General features: G+C 37.1%; 1 protein-coding gene across 3 annotated transcripts in view; it reads right to left on the bottom strand.

Moving 5' to 3' along the window:
- LOC120523630 (probable ubiquitin carboxyl-terminal hydrolase FAF-X) overlaps positions 1–16,184 on the bottom strand; it is a 377,796-nt gene that overhangs the window by 64,652 nt on the left and 296,960 nt on the right. For all 3 annotated transcript variants that reach the window (XM_039745106.1, XM_039745107.1, XM_039745108.1), the window contains exon 33: positions 11,889–12,062. In XM_039745106.1, the coding sequence (XP_039601040.1) occupies positions 11,889–12,062 (174 nt within the window). The remainder of the gene's footprint in view (positions 1–11,888; positions 12,063–16,184) is intronic.

Genomic DNA, 16,184 nt, shown 5'->3' with positions numbered 1-16,184 from the left:
TATATATATATTGCCACCAAACTGGGCATGGGGCTCCTTTGTGACCAGGATAAGGTCATGGGGTATGTATCCCCTCACATTTTTATGCAATCTTTTTGTTCAACCCACTGAATTAAAGCTGAAAGTCTGCACTTCAACTGCATCTGAGTTGTTTCATTTGAAATTCATTGTGGTAATGTACAGAACCAAAATTTGAAAAAAGTTGTCCCTGTCCAAACATTTATGGACCTAACAGTACACACACACATACACACATATATACATATACTGTATATATACATATATACATACACATACTTATATACATCCATCCATCCATCCATCCATCCTCTTCCGCTTATCCGGGGTCGGGTCACAGGGGCAGCAGCTTAAGCAGAGAGGCCTAGACTTTCATCTCCCCGGCCACTACTCCCAGCTCTTCCGGGAGAATCCCAAGGCGTTCCCAGGCCAGCCGGGAGACATAGTCCCTCCAGCGTGTCCTGGGTCTTCCCCGGTTGGACGTGCCCGGAACACCTCACCAGGGAGGCGTCCAGGATGCATCCTGATCAGATGCCAGAGCCACCTCATCTGACTCCTCTTGATGCGGAGGAGTAGCGGCTCTACTCTGAGCCCATCCCGGATGACTGAGCTTCTCACCCCATCTTTAAGGGAAAGCCCAGACACCCTGCGGAGGAAACTCATTTCAGCCGCTTGTATTCGCGATCTCGTTCTTTCGGTCACTACCCATAGCTCATGCCCATAGGTGAGGGTAGGAACGTAGATCGACTGGTAAATTGAGAGCTTTGCCTTAGGCTCAGCTCTTTTTTTCACCACGACAGACCGATGCAGAGCCCGCATCACTGCAGATGCCGCACCGATCCGCCTGTCGATCTCACAGTCCATTCTTCCCTCACTCGTGAACAAGACCCCGAGATACTTATACATACATATATATATACATATATATATATATATATACATATATACACACATACATACATATACACATACATACGTACATATATACACATATGTACATACATATATACACATATGTACATACATATATACACATATATACACACACACACACACACATACATATATACACATATATACAAACATATATTTAAAAAATAATGTGATGCATAGTTTTTACTATAAATAAACTTCTTAGAAATTACAGTAAAAATAAAAAATGAATTATATCAATGTTTGGTGTTATCACCCTTTGTAATTTTCTTAGGTCTACTTGCATGTAGTTTCTGATGGTACTCGCAGGGTAGGTTGTTCCAAGCTTACTGCAGACTTTGAGTGTCTTACTTGCTTCGGTCTGTCTATGTAATGTCACTCGCTCAATGATGTTGAGATCAGTGCTCTGTGGGGTCTTTTGCAAGATTCCCTGTTCCTATTTTTATTGCAGATTTTGGCCATGTATTTCGGGTCATTGTCATGCTACAGAGTGAAATTGGGACATATCAGACACTACCTGGATGGTACTGTATGATGGATAAGAATTTTTCTGTACTTTTCAAAATTGAAGGGACCATCCACTTTGATTGATTTACAATTTATCTAAACCAAAGTTCTTGTGTTTTCATGAACAAGTGAATCATTTGGCTTTTTTTCCAAATTACTTTCTGGTCACAACATTTTAATAAAGACCACTTCCGAAAAGACTACTCAAGACTGTACCAGACTCCCAGTGGTTTATGCGATTTCTGAGCTGAAAGTGGAGCTGGGCATCTTCTGATTTTGCAGAGAAAATAGTTTTACATTTTGTTTATTTTCTGCACTCAGTTTCAATAACCAGCCACTGTTTTTCTGGTCCTCAACTTTGCCTCTTTGGAATTCTGCAGAAGAGCTTAGCTTGTACAGCACATTTGGAAACAATGGTGTCACTAAATTTCTGCTTGAGAGACGTCTCAAAGACGCAAGGTGACCACCTTATCTTGTTGTGAAATTTGAAGTTTAAACTGCCACATCCTCACCATTGCACTATGGTTGTCCCTCGCACAGTTGTATTTCTTCTACACAGCTGCCTGTTCCAGTAAATGGCTTTGGTTGAACATACACATTATGTCATTGATCATTATCACCTCTTTTTATGCCTGCAAAGAACTGGAAAGTGATCTATTACTATGTTCTTTCTTTAGGGACACTCAAACACCTCATTGTATTGCTTAAGTTTTTGCAAAACAAATTTTAGAACTGTAAAATAACACTCTTTTCCATTGACATACACTGCATTTAACTTATTTACAGAAAATATTACGGTGAATGATGCTAGGAATATACGTGTAAGCATATGAATACTAAATTACTTTTGGATTTAAGTTTGTATTTAATTAATATTAAAAGTATCTGCTTAAAAAAATGTAACCTTGAAGAATTCTACAGATTCTTTGTTACATTGTGTTGATAGTATTGCAATTGAAAATTGATCTGTTGTAGAGTACCTAAGTCATTATTTACTATATACTGAAACAAATAATATCATCTACATTTTTTTTCTTAAGTTCACTATTTTTGGATATACTAATAAACAACCTTATCCAAAGTGATTCTTTTGGCCAAACAGTGCCTATGCATCACTATCACCAGCTCAACAGTTATTTTTTTCAGCACGGGTGAGAATACTGTATCTTGTCAAAGACCATCCAATGTCATAGGCAGCCAACAGACTACGATTTTGACAAGCTGTGTTACAGAGTTAATGGATTTTATACAATTTCCAGATATTTACTTTAGTTAAAGTGTACACTTACCTTTCCTTGGGGTGGGTGCATTGAGACGCATTTCAAATGAACATCTCCATGGCGGCATTATGCAGCAATTTGTCCTAGAACGAGTGTTCAGTCCAAAGGTATAATGACAGTCACATGCTGTGGACACGAGACTCTAATCCCAATGAAGGTCTGTATTCATGGAGTTGGACACATGTAAAGTAGCCAGCACACATGCAGACAAGGGCCCATTTAAAGAACAGAGGGTCGTAATATTAGAGGACAGGGTAGACTCACATGACCACTGCATGCACAGGAGTGCATGAAGTACCTGTACCTTATACCACACATATGTGACCTTCTTTGATTTGAGAGACTGAGCTTAAACCTAAACAGCATGCTACAAATACGAAGAGGGTTAAAAACTATAGACTAAAAATATACAGTCTACCCTCCTTTATCGCGGTTAATCCGTTCCAGACTCTGCTGCAATAAATGAATTTCCGCGAAGTAGGATTCTTTATTTATAAATCGAATATTTTCGCAGTTAGAGCATAGAAAACCTGTTTACGGCCTTCTAAATACATTTTCTAACATTATTAGAGCCCTCTAGACATGAAATATCACCCTTTAGTCAAATGTTTAAACTGTGCTCCATGAACAAGACAGAGATGACAGTTCCGTCTCACAATTAAAAGAATGCAAACATATCTTCCACTTCAAAGAAGAGCGTGTCAGGAGCAGAGAATGTCAGAGAGAGAGTGCGAGAAAAGCAAACAATCAAAAGGGCTGTTTGGGCTTTTAAGTATGCGAGGCACCGGCGGACAAAGCAGCTACAAGGAAGGCAGCAATGTGAAGGTAGGCTTTCAGCATTTTTTAGAGGAGCGTCCATATCCTCTAGGCAAGTGTGCGAACAGCCCCTCTGCTCACACCCCCTCCGTCAGGAGCAGAGAATGTCAAAGAGAGTGAGAGAGACAGAGACAAGAAAACAATCAAAAATCAATACGTGCTGTTTGGGCTTTCAAGTATGCAAAGCACCACACGGGAAGCATATCGTATATCATTGGAGTTTTATTTAATATGTAATACGTGCTCAGATTGGGTAGCTTCTCAGCCATCTTGCAATAGCGTCCCTTGTATAAAATCAACTGGACAAAGCAACTGAGGAAGCATGTACCATACATTAAAAGACCCATTGTCCGCAGAAATCCGCGAACCAGCAAAAATCTGTGATATATATTTAGATATGCTTACGTTTAAAATCCGTGATAGAGTGAAGCTGCGAAAGTCGAAGCGCAATATAGCGAGGGATCACTGTACATGACTGGATGCAGTTACACGTAGGAAGTATGATGAAAAGTTTAAAGTCCTATTCTCTCAAGCTTGTTAATACAGAGCTGGGAAAGGCCAAATATACTTTATTTCTTATAACACTTTGTGTTTCCTCTCTCCCCATCAAAAAGGGTAAGACAACAAAGAAATAATGCATCACCAGTTGCTTAGATATGCAGTAAATAATATTAACTTATAGTATCATCTATGTCCATTCGTCAATAGTCCATAAGAAATGGTGGTATTTCATACAGCTCATAATGTCATGTATCCTAACAAGGATTTGAGGGCCTTTGGAGGAAACACAAGGTGCTCTTTTCGGGATAGCCATCCATCTTTATATGACAAACTCATCCTGAGTGTGCGTTGGCAGAAGATTTTTTCTTTTCTTCTGATTTTCTCCAACAGTGATCATTGTGGGTTTTTTTTTTTTAACTGTTCTTTCCATCTTGTTCACTATACATAGGAGCAAAATATACTAGGGTCCATTTCCAGGAAAATTGGTAACAGTTCCAGCTGAACTGAACTTATTAATTGTTCATAGTAGAACCAATTTTTATAGCCATTATAGCCAAGGTCAACACACTTTTCTCTCAATTTAATTGTGTTCTCTCTTATCTTCCCCATGTAGAAGGCAATTTGGCCTCTGTGCCACTTTACATTTATACCCCAGTGAAAGACACGGATTAGAATTTGAAGGATTATATGCACACTTTCAGATATAAATTAATTGCTTCAGTTACAGTACATACTGCTGATAAGAATTTCTAGGGGTGCCAATAATTGTGGTACAGGTGGTTTTGTTAAATAAATTTGTCTAATTTCTTTTCAGTGCGAGTTTAAGGTCATTCACCAAAAGGTGGTATTTTTTCCAATTCTTTTTACTAATCTTTACCAGGGGTGCCAATAACTATGGAGGGGACTATACAACAAGTGCCAACTCAGCTCATTTATGTAAATTATATTTTAATTACATACTAATTTACATGTTTATACTTTATAGCTCTCTAATTTCTAAAGAATGTTTCATAATTCTAAGCTCTGTAAACATGCACACACTGTTGCCAGTCTGGAACCTTACTTGGATGGGATACAACATATGAAAGTGCTTTGTAATATTTTCACATTAGTGTGTATTGAATAGCAATAGCTCCTGGTTCTTTAAATTTGATAAGCTTTTTCTGTAGACATACACATTAAATAAAGGTGCCTTGAATATACTATGTTGTATATCTTTTGCTTGGGTTTTGTGTTCTTTGCCTGTCTTGACTATAAATAAAAAGTATCTCTGAAAGTTCTGTAAGTAGAAGCATCTCTCAAACATGCTTATGTTAAAACTTGAATAAAACTTTACAAATGTTATCTTACAATATTGCATTCTTTACTTATATTAGCAGGAATAAAGTAAACAAACATAATAGGTAAATGTTTAAAGATAATTATACTTTACTTTGTTAATTTTGTGATTATATTAGGCTAGTCAGTTCAGTTCTTTATTACAAACATCATAATGTATTTCCAAATTATGGGGTTACATGCTAAAATTAGAATGTGCTATCACGATCAATGTAAGCTACCTATTTTTCTGGAGCTTTAAATAACAAGCTACCCTCACAAATCTTTGTTTACATTACCACTGCTATTCAATGACAACTTTTTCCCCATGTATCTGACACATTCTGTCTTTTTAGAGAAATGTGAAGTGCACAAAAAAAATTCATACATCTCAATTGCTTTATGTTTCCTGTAAAGGCATTCTTCAAATGCATATTTTTTGAGACAGTCTTGCAGAAAGACCACAAAACACTTTTGAGGACTTGCCATCATGAGTTAAAGAATTCACTGGTGCCCTGCATTGCAATCAATTTGAAGATAGCATGTCATTAACAAGCATGTAGCTGGAATTCATAGTTGTCTGTTATTTCAGGTCACTTCTTTCTGATATGTAAATTTAGGTTAGAGCTCAGTATGCAATAATATTTAATTATAATAATTAATTTGAATCACTTAAAAAATTAATTTGGGCAAAAAAAAAAAAAAAAAACAAAAGACATGAGCCAAAAATCGGAACCGAAAAACTGGACTGTAGTCTGAATGTAGCCTTAGTAGACAGTAGATGTACAAATTAGAATGCATCCCTAATGTGTGAATTACAACTAGGTGAAGCATCATAAATCTTTCAATGCTGAATGTACGACATGATTAAGGGTTTCCATATTTTCCATTCATTTTTATAAAGTTCAGATTAATTGCTTCTTTGCATTGGTATTTGCTCAGTATTTTTCCTATTTTAAATGTGTACATCTGCAAACCCAAGAAAGCGTAATTATTGCTAGTGCAAACGATGCAATTTGAATTGTTTCCTTCAACAAATATCAAGTTTGTTGCAGAAAATGTAATATAGTGTAATTATTTTATGTTATGCAAAACATTACAATGTAGTACACAAATTATACAGTCAACCAGCATGAAGGTAAGCTCAGCACAAAAAGTTGATTTAACACTAGAATTACCAAAGCCTATGAAAAAACTCGTAATCCCGGCCCACTTTAAATCCGCTCGCACCTCTCCGTCAGCATCAAATTTTGTGTTGTAAATGTGTCGATCAATACATGCAGCCTGCTATCCCATCCCTCCAACAATGCAGAAACGGCAGAAAGATCTCTCAGCTCAAGTCTGTTTACCTGCATGTGAGGTGCCAGGAGTTGTATAGTACAAATAATATATCGTTATTTTGAATACATGCATTTTATGTGTGTTCGTGTCTACAAAAATCAATTTAAATACATTGTTAAACCAGAAACGTTTTTCATGTTTTAGTAATAATTGACAAAATGTAGACATGAAGTATATAATGTGTGAAGCCTGAAGTCCAAATGTCAAATAAACACTTTCACAAAAGGTACAAGTATAACAAAACAAGTGCACTTTAATTCAAGAATACAGTAACTGCATTCACTTTCACGCTCACCCCAATCTGATACTGCTGCTTTCAGATAAAGACGTGCTATAGTAGAGGTAAGCTCAGATGAGGATGAGGGTTCTACATCAGAGATAGAGAACAGAAGCCCTCCCCGCAAGAAACTTTCACTCACATATAAGAACAACGCAGCCGCACCAGGCGTAAAGGCGAAAGATGGCACTGTTTGGATGCAGCAACAGGCCGGCCGTCATCCTGCCAGTCAGTCTGCCCCACACCTGTCTTCAACGAAACAGCACAGCTTACAGAGCTCGCCAAGGTGTCAGTATATAGTATAGCACTCATAATTAACATTTCTGTATGCGGGATACAGAACGGTTAACTTGTGTACTCATTTCAAATAAAATTTTCTTCTGTAATGGTTTATTCAGGAATGTTTCAAGGATATGAATTTTCTGACTCAAGCAAATTCACAGTTCTGCTGCACAAATAATTATCAGAAGTAGAAAGTTTAACCTTTACATTAATTTATCTAATAAAAATATGCCTGCTAGTGTAACTTATTTCCATCTGTATCACAAGTTAAATACTGGCTTAAAAATAATCACTTCTATATACTTAGCAGAGCTTCTGATACTGTACAAATGTATAATTTTTCTTAACAGGAGTGGCAGTAATTTACAGTTATTCATAAATTTTTATCCAGGTAGCTGGCAGCTTTTACCATAAATAGTGACAGTCACTGGATTAGGGAGCAGCAAATGTGGTATAATACCGTATGGCTCAAAAACTGTGAGGGAAACCAGCTGGTCATAATATGGTATTCAGAGTCTGTTTACTGCTAAAGACTATGAAACCAATAGGTTAATTTTTTGCTAATACTGCTGTTTACAGTATTAAGCCCCTTTATCTCTCCACTATAGGGCTGTCATCTTTACCAATAATTCAGATAAATTTATGCTTCATATTAAAAATGTTTTTTGCATATATTGAAATATAAACAGAAATCCAGGGCAACATATATCTTGATTCAACATGAAAAATTATCACTATCCTTTACTAGAAAATGCACACCTTTATTAAATTTTCATACATTCTAGCTAAACAACCAACTGATATTAGTATAAAAAAATAATGTTTTGCCTCACTTTGTAGAATACTCCAATAAACACATTCAAATATGAAACTGGTCTGTTTATAAAAAAGTAAAACTGAAATTAAAATTGTATATTCTAACTTCAGGCAGCACAGTGTAGTGCCAAGCAATGAAAAAAGATTATAGGTTACATGGATCATGTTTGACCTACAGTATAACAAGCCATGTTTTTCACAATTCTGGTTTCCACAGAAAATATCTGTGGCATGTAATAGGCAAAGCGTGACACATAGTGCAAAATACAGGCTAAGCTTTGCTTCATGTTAATTATAAATCAGTCTACAAATCAAGTCAGCAGGAGATTCATACATATGAAGCCAAGCTGTAATGGGACTGTGAAGAAAAGGGAAAACATAGTTATTTACATTTGAAAGAAAGCTATCTTGACAAAACAAGCCATCCTTTTGAAAATGCAAACAGACTGTTCCTGTCCAAAATGATGTGCAAACATGAAATGGCATCCCAAAAAATTCTCATAGTTTCCACCATATCTCTGACAGGAAAAGAATGCTGCCTTTTTCTCAAATTGCATTTTTGCACTTGCAGTATGACCTTTCCCTATTTAGGGCCATAGAGTGCAACTCGGACAAAAAGCCCAGTACTATTCGTTCTATTAAAGGTTGCCATAATAAATTTGAGAAAAAGAAAGCAGATCTTATATTAATCATGCTTTGAGCAAGGCATTACACTGATGAGAATGTGGCTGAGTAGCATCTTCTGATTTTCACTACTACTAGATGAGAATGTGGATGAGTAGCATCTTCTGATCTTCACTACTACTACTGATTGTGAGGAGGGCAGCTGTCTCAAAAAAGTCATACTTGTGTTTTTTGCACTTAATGGATAAGAAGCCAACAACTGCCCGTAGCTGGTGAATGATATTCCTTTTAAAAAAGTGCAGAGTCTTGGCGTAGAAAGAGCAGGCATGTAGCAAAATACAGCCAAACTTGGTTATAGAGAGTTTGACAGGACCAACACTATTTGCTCATTATAAGCAAAATTTGTTATTACTGGGAAATGCAAATTTGACAAGAACTGACTCAGTCTATTAAAGTAATAGTGATTTATTGAAAAAAATATACATTTAGCCCACAATGAAATCATACATTGGCTCCAGCAGACCCCCCGTGAGCCTGTAGTTAGGATATAGCGGGTTGGATGATGGATGGATGGATGGATGGATGAAAACATACATTAAGTACAATATACTACAGTATTTTCTAAGAAAGTCCAAAATTATTGTTTTTTTTTTAAACTTTGTAATCTACAGTCACGCATTTCGCCTCTTAAAACACTTAATGCGTCCAATGCTTTCTTTTTTCTGTCAGTCCCTTGAAAAAATGCCATCAAAGTATTGCAGGCATTTTTGTCATCAAACACTGTTGGTAAACTGCGTTCTGGTAAATCCAATATGCCAGCGGCATCTTCCTCCTTGTCATCTTCATCGTCATTTTCTGTTTAAAGCAACGCGTCTATGATTCAGTTTTCAGTAGGAATTCTGGTAGTAAACAATTTCTCATTATTAATTTCAATATTGTTTTGGCGAACCCATGTAGATAAAGGTAATTCATCCCCTTCTTCAAAAATATCAGATTTTGATTTCCTGAAGCAATTCTGTATGGTGACAGTCGTCACATTGTTCCAGGCATCAGATAAGAAATTTATTGCATCCAGGATTGCAACAGGGACACCTAGGTTTTGCACTCTTCTTGCTATTAATTGAAGCAATGCAAATATTTTGTAAAAACCTTTTAAGCTTTTGATGACACCCATGTCCACAGGTTGCAATATAGAGGTGGCGTTAGTTGGGAAGAACACTAACTTAATGTTTGAAAAATGTTCAAAATGGGGTTGTGCTGGGCAATTGTCAACAGCAAGTAAAAATTTTCGTTTTTTCTGGATTAAATTTTTGTTTTAGCTGCTCAATTATTGTTGAAAAATGTCTGAAGTCATCCAAGATTAATTTTAAAAACAAGCACTGTCAACCTCACTTTAGATTGCTTTCCACCGGCACATTTATCACCTTTAAACTTCATGGTTTTGTCTGGTGTTAAAACTATCAAAAAAGGCCTGTTTCATTGGCATTATAAAAGGTCTGCATCACTGTAGTCCTTTCTTAAGTCGGGCCAAGCATCTGACAACCACTCATTTGCAGCTATGGAATCTACACTGCGAGACTCATCACTAATTTTTCCCATACGCAATGTTATGACGATTTTTAAATTGTTCAAGCCAGCCGTTACTGCATACAAAATTGAGGTGACCTAATTATTTTGCAAATTTTTCAGCTTGTGCCTTCAAAATAGTACCGTCAATGGAAAATCCAGAGTTTCACTTATTCTTAACCCATTGTAGTAACGTGTCATCAACATCGTTCAGCTGACATCTTCTAATTTTTTTTTTTACCCGTGTCATTTTGTCTTCGAAGGATAAGATGTAGGTGTTTTTATTCTTCATCAATGTTGAAAATGTTGACGAAGACAAAAACTAAATTTTTTGCAAATTTCTACATTTTTCACTCCGTGCTCAATTTCACGAATAATCTTGACTTTTTCACTGATTGAAATGCATTTTTGTTTTCTGGTGGCCATGTTTATCAATTGCCTGGGCAATTTAAACTAAAAATGTGTTTATCTTGTGGCCTTTTTATAGCAGAAAATAGAAATGAAATGACTAATCCCTAGATATTCCTGTCATAAATACACTTTTGGTAGTTTTGAGGAAGGAGGTGGAACCGGGCTGTGGGATGTGCATAGAAAGGGCCTTAATCTATTGTATACATTTCTGCTAGTGGCTCACAAAAGTCCAGGATATGGTCAAGTGTTGTTCATAATAACCGAGATTTCACTCGTTATAACAGGGCAAATTTACATGCGAATAGCTGGTACATCTTTCAAAAATAAAATTTTTTCTTTATAACCAAGGAATCGTCACAACCAAGCTCGTTAAAACCGAGTTTGACTGCATTTCAATGTTTTTCCAGCCTAGTGTTGGCACATCAAAAGTCTGGCCGCACACTGGTTAGCCCTGCTACCACAAAGGACCAGAGCCATTTATTCAAATCATGTACAGTATGTGTATTCTGCATATTCTTTACGCATTTGAATGGCTTGTCTTTTCTCACCTGAATCCTATGCCATTAATAAATTGGATGCTATGTTGTTTTATTTTAGGTAATAGATAGTAGATGCATATTCCAGGGTAGCAGGTGGGTAAGAGGCTTACAGTTTACATAACATTTAAGTCTGTACTGTTTCATTTTGTCAGATAGACCATGGTCTAATATGTATTCTGACGTCTAATATGTATTCTGACATATCATTTTTCTTATTGAAGTTATTAATGCAGCAGTGAAATCTTAATGAATATGCCTGCGACTACCAACATTGAAAACACGTGTCATGAACATCATATTTACAAAAATATATATTTTTTCACATTTTTGCCATTGTCCAGAATTAGTCACGGCCAGGTTGATTTTGAATATTCAGGAAGTATTGTCTCCACAAACACAGGAGATTAAAAGTTTTTATCTGCCATTATAAACATTTAAAAAAAATGTTTTTGATTGGAGTATTCCTTTTACAAGGTGACAGTATCAAATATCAAGGAAACAAAAGAGCAGGAATTTCATTAAGATATTCCTGAAGATACCCTTGCGGGTGCAAAGACTCTATATGTTAGTGTTGCAGCACATTATACAGTACAGTAAATGTACATGACTCACTAGAGATGATTGTATATAAATGTTTATATTTAATACCTTAACACCTACCTGTGTGGACAACCCTGACAAATTTTCTGGTCAGCAAATGATCCACCAAGAACTTTACTCAGCATTGCAGGGTGACCTAGGGCTTTTAAAGCTTCATCTAAGCTATCCACTAAAGAATTAAAGAATTCCAGGGCATCGTGTTGTTCCCTAAGATTGACTGGTTCACCCCATAACCTAAAAGATTTGAGGAAAAAATATATAAAATTACTAGGTTTCATTCATTTTGCAAACAAGTACACTGTATGCAAGAGAAAAGAACTAAACAAACCATAGTCTTTATTTTTTGGAACAAATGTTAGTTCAATATATTACAAAGGTAACCAATAAATAGAACCATGCTGGCTCAATAAACCAGCCTGGTACCCTCACAGTGAAAAATGAGAAAACAGAGGCAGGAAAAAGCAACATCCTTGAGCAGCAAACAGGCAACATTTCAACACTAGAACTCCCACCAGATTTTACTTTTCTGAACACCAGAATTACCAAATCCGGCCCACCTTAAATCCGTTCGCACCTCTCCGTCAGCATCTTTTGTCCTGTAAATGTGCCGATTAACACAAGCCATTCCATTCCCCCACCGTTGCAGAAAGTTCACAAAGTTCTCCCAGCTCATGTCTTGTTAGATTATTTGGGAGTGAACTGCTGGAGTTATAGAGTGGAAATAGTAGATCGTTATTTGGAACACATGCATTTCATGTTTGTTCCGTTTCTACAGTAATCTGAGTAAACACATTGTTAAAACAGAAAATTTTTCATATTTTAGTAATAAATGTTACAAAATGTAGGATTAACTATAGAATGTGTGAAAACTGAAGTCCAAAGATCAAATAAACACTTTCACAAAAGGTTCAAGGATGATACAACAGCTTCCGTGGTGTAGTGGTAAGATTCACTGACTTGTAATCAAGAGTCCCCGGTTCGATCCCCTACGCCTCCTATATTTGCCGTTTTCAGTAGTGAGCTGCTCTTATTGTTAATATTATACAGTACACACATACGGTTTATGATGTTGCATCCTTCTTTTCTTTTACCATCACCTTTTCTAGTAAGATGCAAAGACGCAATATGACCCATGAACACACTTCTTTTCACAGTGGCCCCCGTGCATGCCTTGCACAGTACATGTGCGTTGATCCTGCTGCACTAAATAAGCTCACGCCTTCTGGTGCACAATGTCAACGCAACACGGAGAAAAAATAGAAAGACAAATATATTGGACACTAATGCAATATTATTTAAAAACAAACAGCGTCAGATCGGGAGTGAATTTACGTTGGCGCTGTTACTAAGAGTCAGATCAGGACTTGGGGGTGTTAAGAGCGTGATCGAGACAATAAAACTGAAAAAAGCTAACTTTCACAAGTACCACAAATTTATACCCAATGTCCAAAATACAGTGGAAACTTGGTTCACGACCATAATTTGTTCCAAAACTCTGGTCGTAAACCGATTTGGTCGTGAACCCAAGCAATTTCCACCATAGGACTGTATGTAAATACAATTAATCCGTTCCAGACCATATGAACTGTATGTAAATATATATTTTTTTTTAGTTTTTAAGCACAAATATAGTTAATTATACCATAGAATGCACAGGGTAATAGTAAACTAAACGTAAAAACATTGAATAACACTGAGAAAACCTTGAACAACAGAGAAAACTAACACTGCAATAGTTCGCACTATAGTGCTAGGAACCACTCGCTAAAAACACTTTTTTTTTTTTAATGAGTTTTAAGCACAGGGAAAAAAATGAACATTTGAAAAATCCGTAATTTAATAAACAACCAAGAAAAGTAACATTGCCACAATGCACGTTATGAACCGATCGCTGTAAACAGAACTGAAAACAAAAACAAGCCTTTTCTACCGTATGCGCCCAGCCTTCCCTCTCTCGCTTGCTCTCTCTCTCTTTTGTGTGTGCATGTCTCTTTCGCGAGCCTGGAGCACCTGTGTATGTGCCTCTGTCTCACAAGCCTCTGCATGTGTGTGCCCCTGTGTCACACGCCTCTGCGTGTGTGTGTGCGCCTCTGTCTCGTGTGTGTGTGTGTCTTTTGCACGCGTGCCTGTGTGTGTGTCGCGCTCTCTCTTGCTCGCTGCACAGGAAGAGACTAAACATGTACAAACCTAAAGGGAAACTGGCTTGCTCGTATAGCAAGTGTGTGGTCATGAACTGAGGCAAAAGTTTGCCAAACTTTTTGGTCGTAAACCGAGTTGTACGTGTACCGAGACGTTCGTGAACCGAGGTTCCACTGTATTTGTCTCTTTCTTTTTTTCTCCGTGCTGCATTGACTTCGTGCACCAGAAGGTGTGAGCTTATTCAGTGCAGCAGGATCAATGCACATGTACTGTGCAAGGCATGCACGGGGGCCAATGTGAAAAGAAGAGTGTTCATGGCTCATATTGCAGAGGAACTTCGTCATCGCATCTTACTAGAAAAGGCGATGAAAAAAGAAAAGGAGAATGCAACATTGACATCATAAACCATAAGGTACATACTAATTCTGCGTGAGCAGGAACACTCAATAAAACTGAATAAAAAAAAAAGTGACAGTGAGATACAAAAAAGGCAGATTCACCAGCATTTTTGTGTCAGCTTTTATCCCTCCAGATCAGAGAATGTCCAGTTCCATTGCCTCAAAACACCACTCATATCTACAGTTATTCCCAGTTTCAGATAAAAACTAACAGCGTCACATCCCTGGGTGGAGGGGCGGTTGTATGTATCATAATCATGACTGAGAGAATAAAACTGGGGAAAAAAAAAAAAGATTAACTTTTACAAGTACAGTACTATAAATGTACACGGTCTGTTACAGACGCATACCAAATGTATGTGTGTACTGTATAATATTAACAATAAGAGCAGCTCACTATTGAAAATGGCAAATATAGGAGGCAGTGGGGATTGAACCGGGGACTCTTGCTTACATCAGGGAATCTTACCTCTATGCCACTGAAGCTGTTGTATCGTCCTTGAACCTTTTATGAAAGTGTTTATTTGATTTTTGGACTTCAGGCTTCACACATTCTATAGTTTAGGCCTACATTTGGTAACATTTATTACTAAAATATGAAAAATTTTCTGTTTTAACAATGTGTTTACACAGATTACAGTAGAAACGGAACACACATGCAATGCATGTGTTCCAAATAACTCTATTATTTCCACTCTAAAACTCTAGCACTTCACTCCAAGATAATCAATCAAGGCATGAGCTGGGAGAAGTTTGTGTACATTCTAAGTCAGTGGGGGGATGGAATAGCAGGCTGCTTGCGGCTTGTCTTAATCGGCACATTTACAGGACAAAAGACGCTGATGGAGAGGTGCGAACGGATTTAAGGTGGGCCGGATTTATGAGTTGTCTCGTAGGCTCTGGTATTTCTAGTGTTAATAACACTATTTTTCCCAACACACAAAAGGAAATTTGTATGGCCTTATCACCTCACCAAACCGCCCACTAATTGCCACCTCTGTTTTGCAAATTCACAGTAACAAAATAATTACAAGACCTAACATTTCTTGTTTCTTTGTTCATTTACATGGATTGTTGTAGACATGGAACACACATGAAATGTACAGTATTTCAAATAATGATATATCACTACAAATATATCTCCTTACAAATATTTACCATATAAAATCTCAAATGCAGACTTGAGCTTAAGTAAGAGGAATCGAGCTGGTGGTGACAAACAGAGTGTTAAGTGTCAGGAGGAGCAAACAGCTGGCTAACGGAGGATGGGTCAGCTCAGGTTCAACACTGCTGACACATTTGCAAAACAAAGATGGTTATTAGTGGACAGTTGTTGCACTGAAAAGAACATATGATTTTCCTTGCATGTGTTTGGGGAAAGTAGGCTTTTCAGCGAGAACGAAAATTTTCAAAGACTTTGAGAATTCTAATGTTAAACATTGAACAGTCCTTAATGGCTTTAATAAATGTTCAGTTGATCTACGACAGCTAAAGATATAACAGGATGCAAAAGTGAGTAAGAAATCCCAGTGACAAGCTCAGGAATTTTTCAGCATGAAGCAAGGAGGAGTTTAGTAGCAAGACCAGTTGGACAGAAAAGCTCTTGCAGATTGTAACACACATAAAAAAGTATGAGAGGTTGTGACAGCAACAGAGAATTTACAGTGGAAAAATAGGAATATGCAGAAAGTAGAAAACATAAGAGAAAATCACATGTAGATGAAAGTGCTGAAGACACCTAGGGAACAGAACTGGTATAGTGGAACAGATAAAGACTGGTGCTTATGAGAAGCAAGGTAAAATCAATGAAGAAACTTCA

The sequence above is a fragment of the Polypterus senegalus genome, chromosome 2 (genome assembly GCF_016835505.1).
Source record: "Polypterus senegalus isolate Bchr_013 chromosome 2, ASM1683550v1, whole genome shotgun sequence".
Classification (NCBI taxonomy): Eukaryota; Metazoa; Chordata; class Cladistia; order Polypteriformes; family Polypteridae; genus Polypterus; species Polypterus senegalus.
The sequence above is the reverse complement of the archived record's forward strand: the minus strand, read 5'-3'. Positions and strand labels throughout refer to the sequence as shown.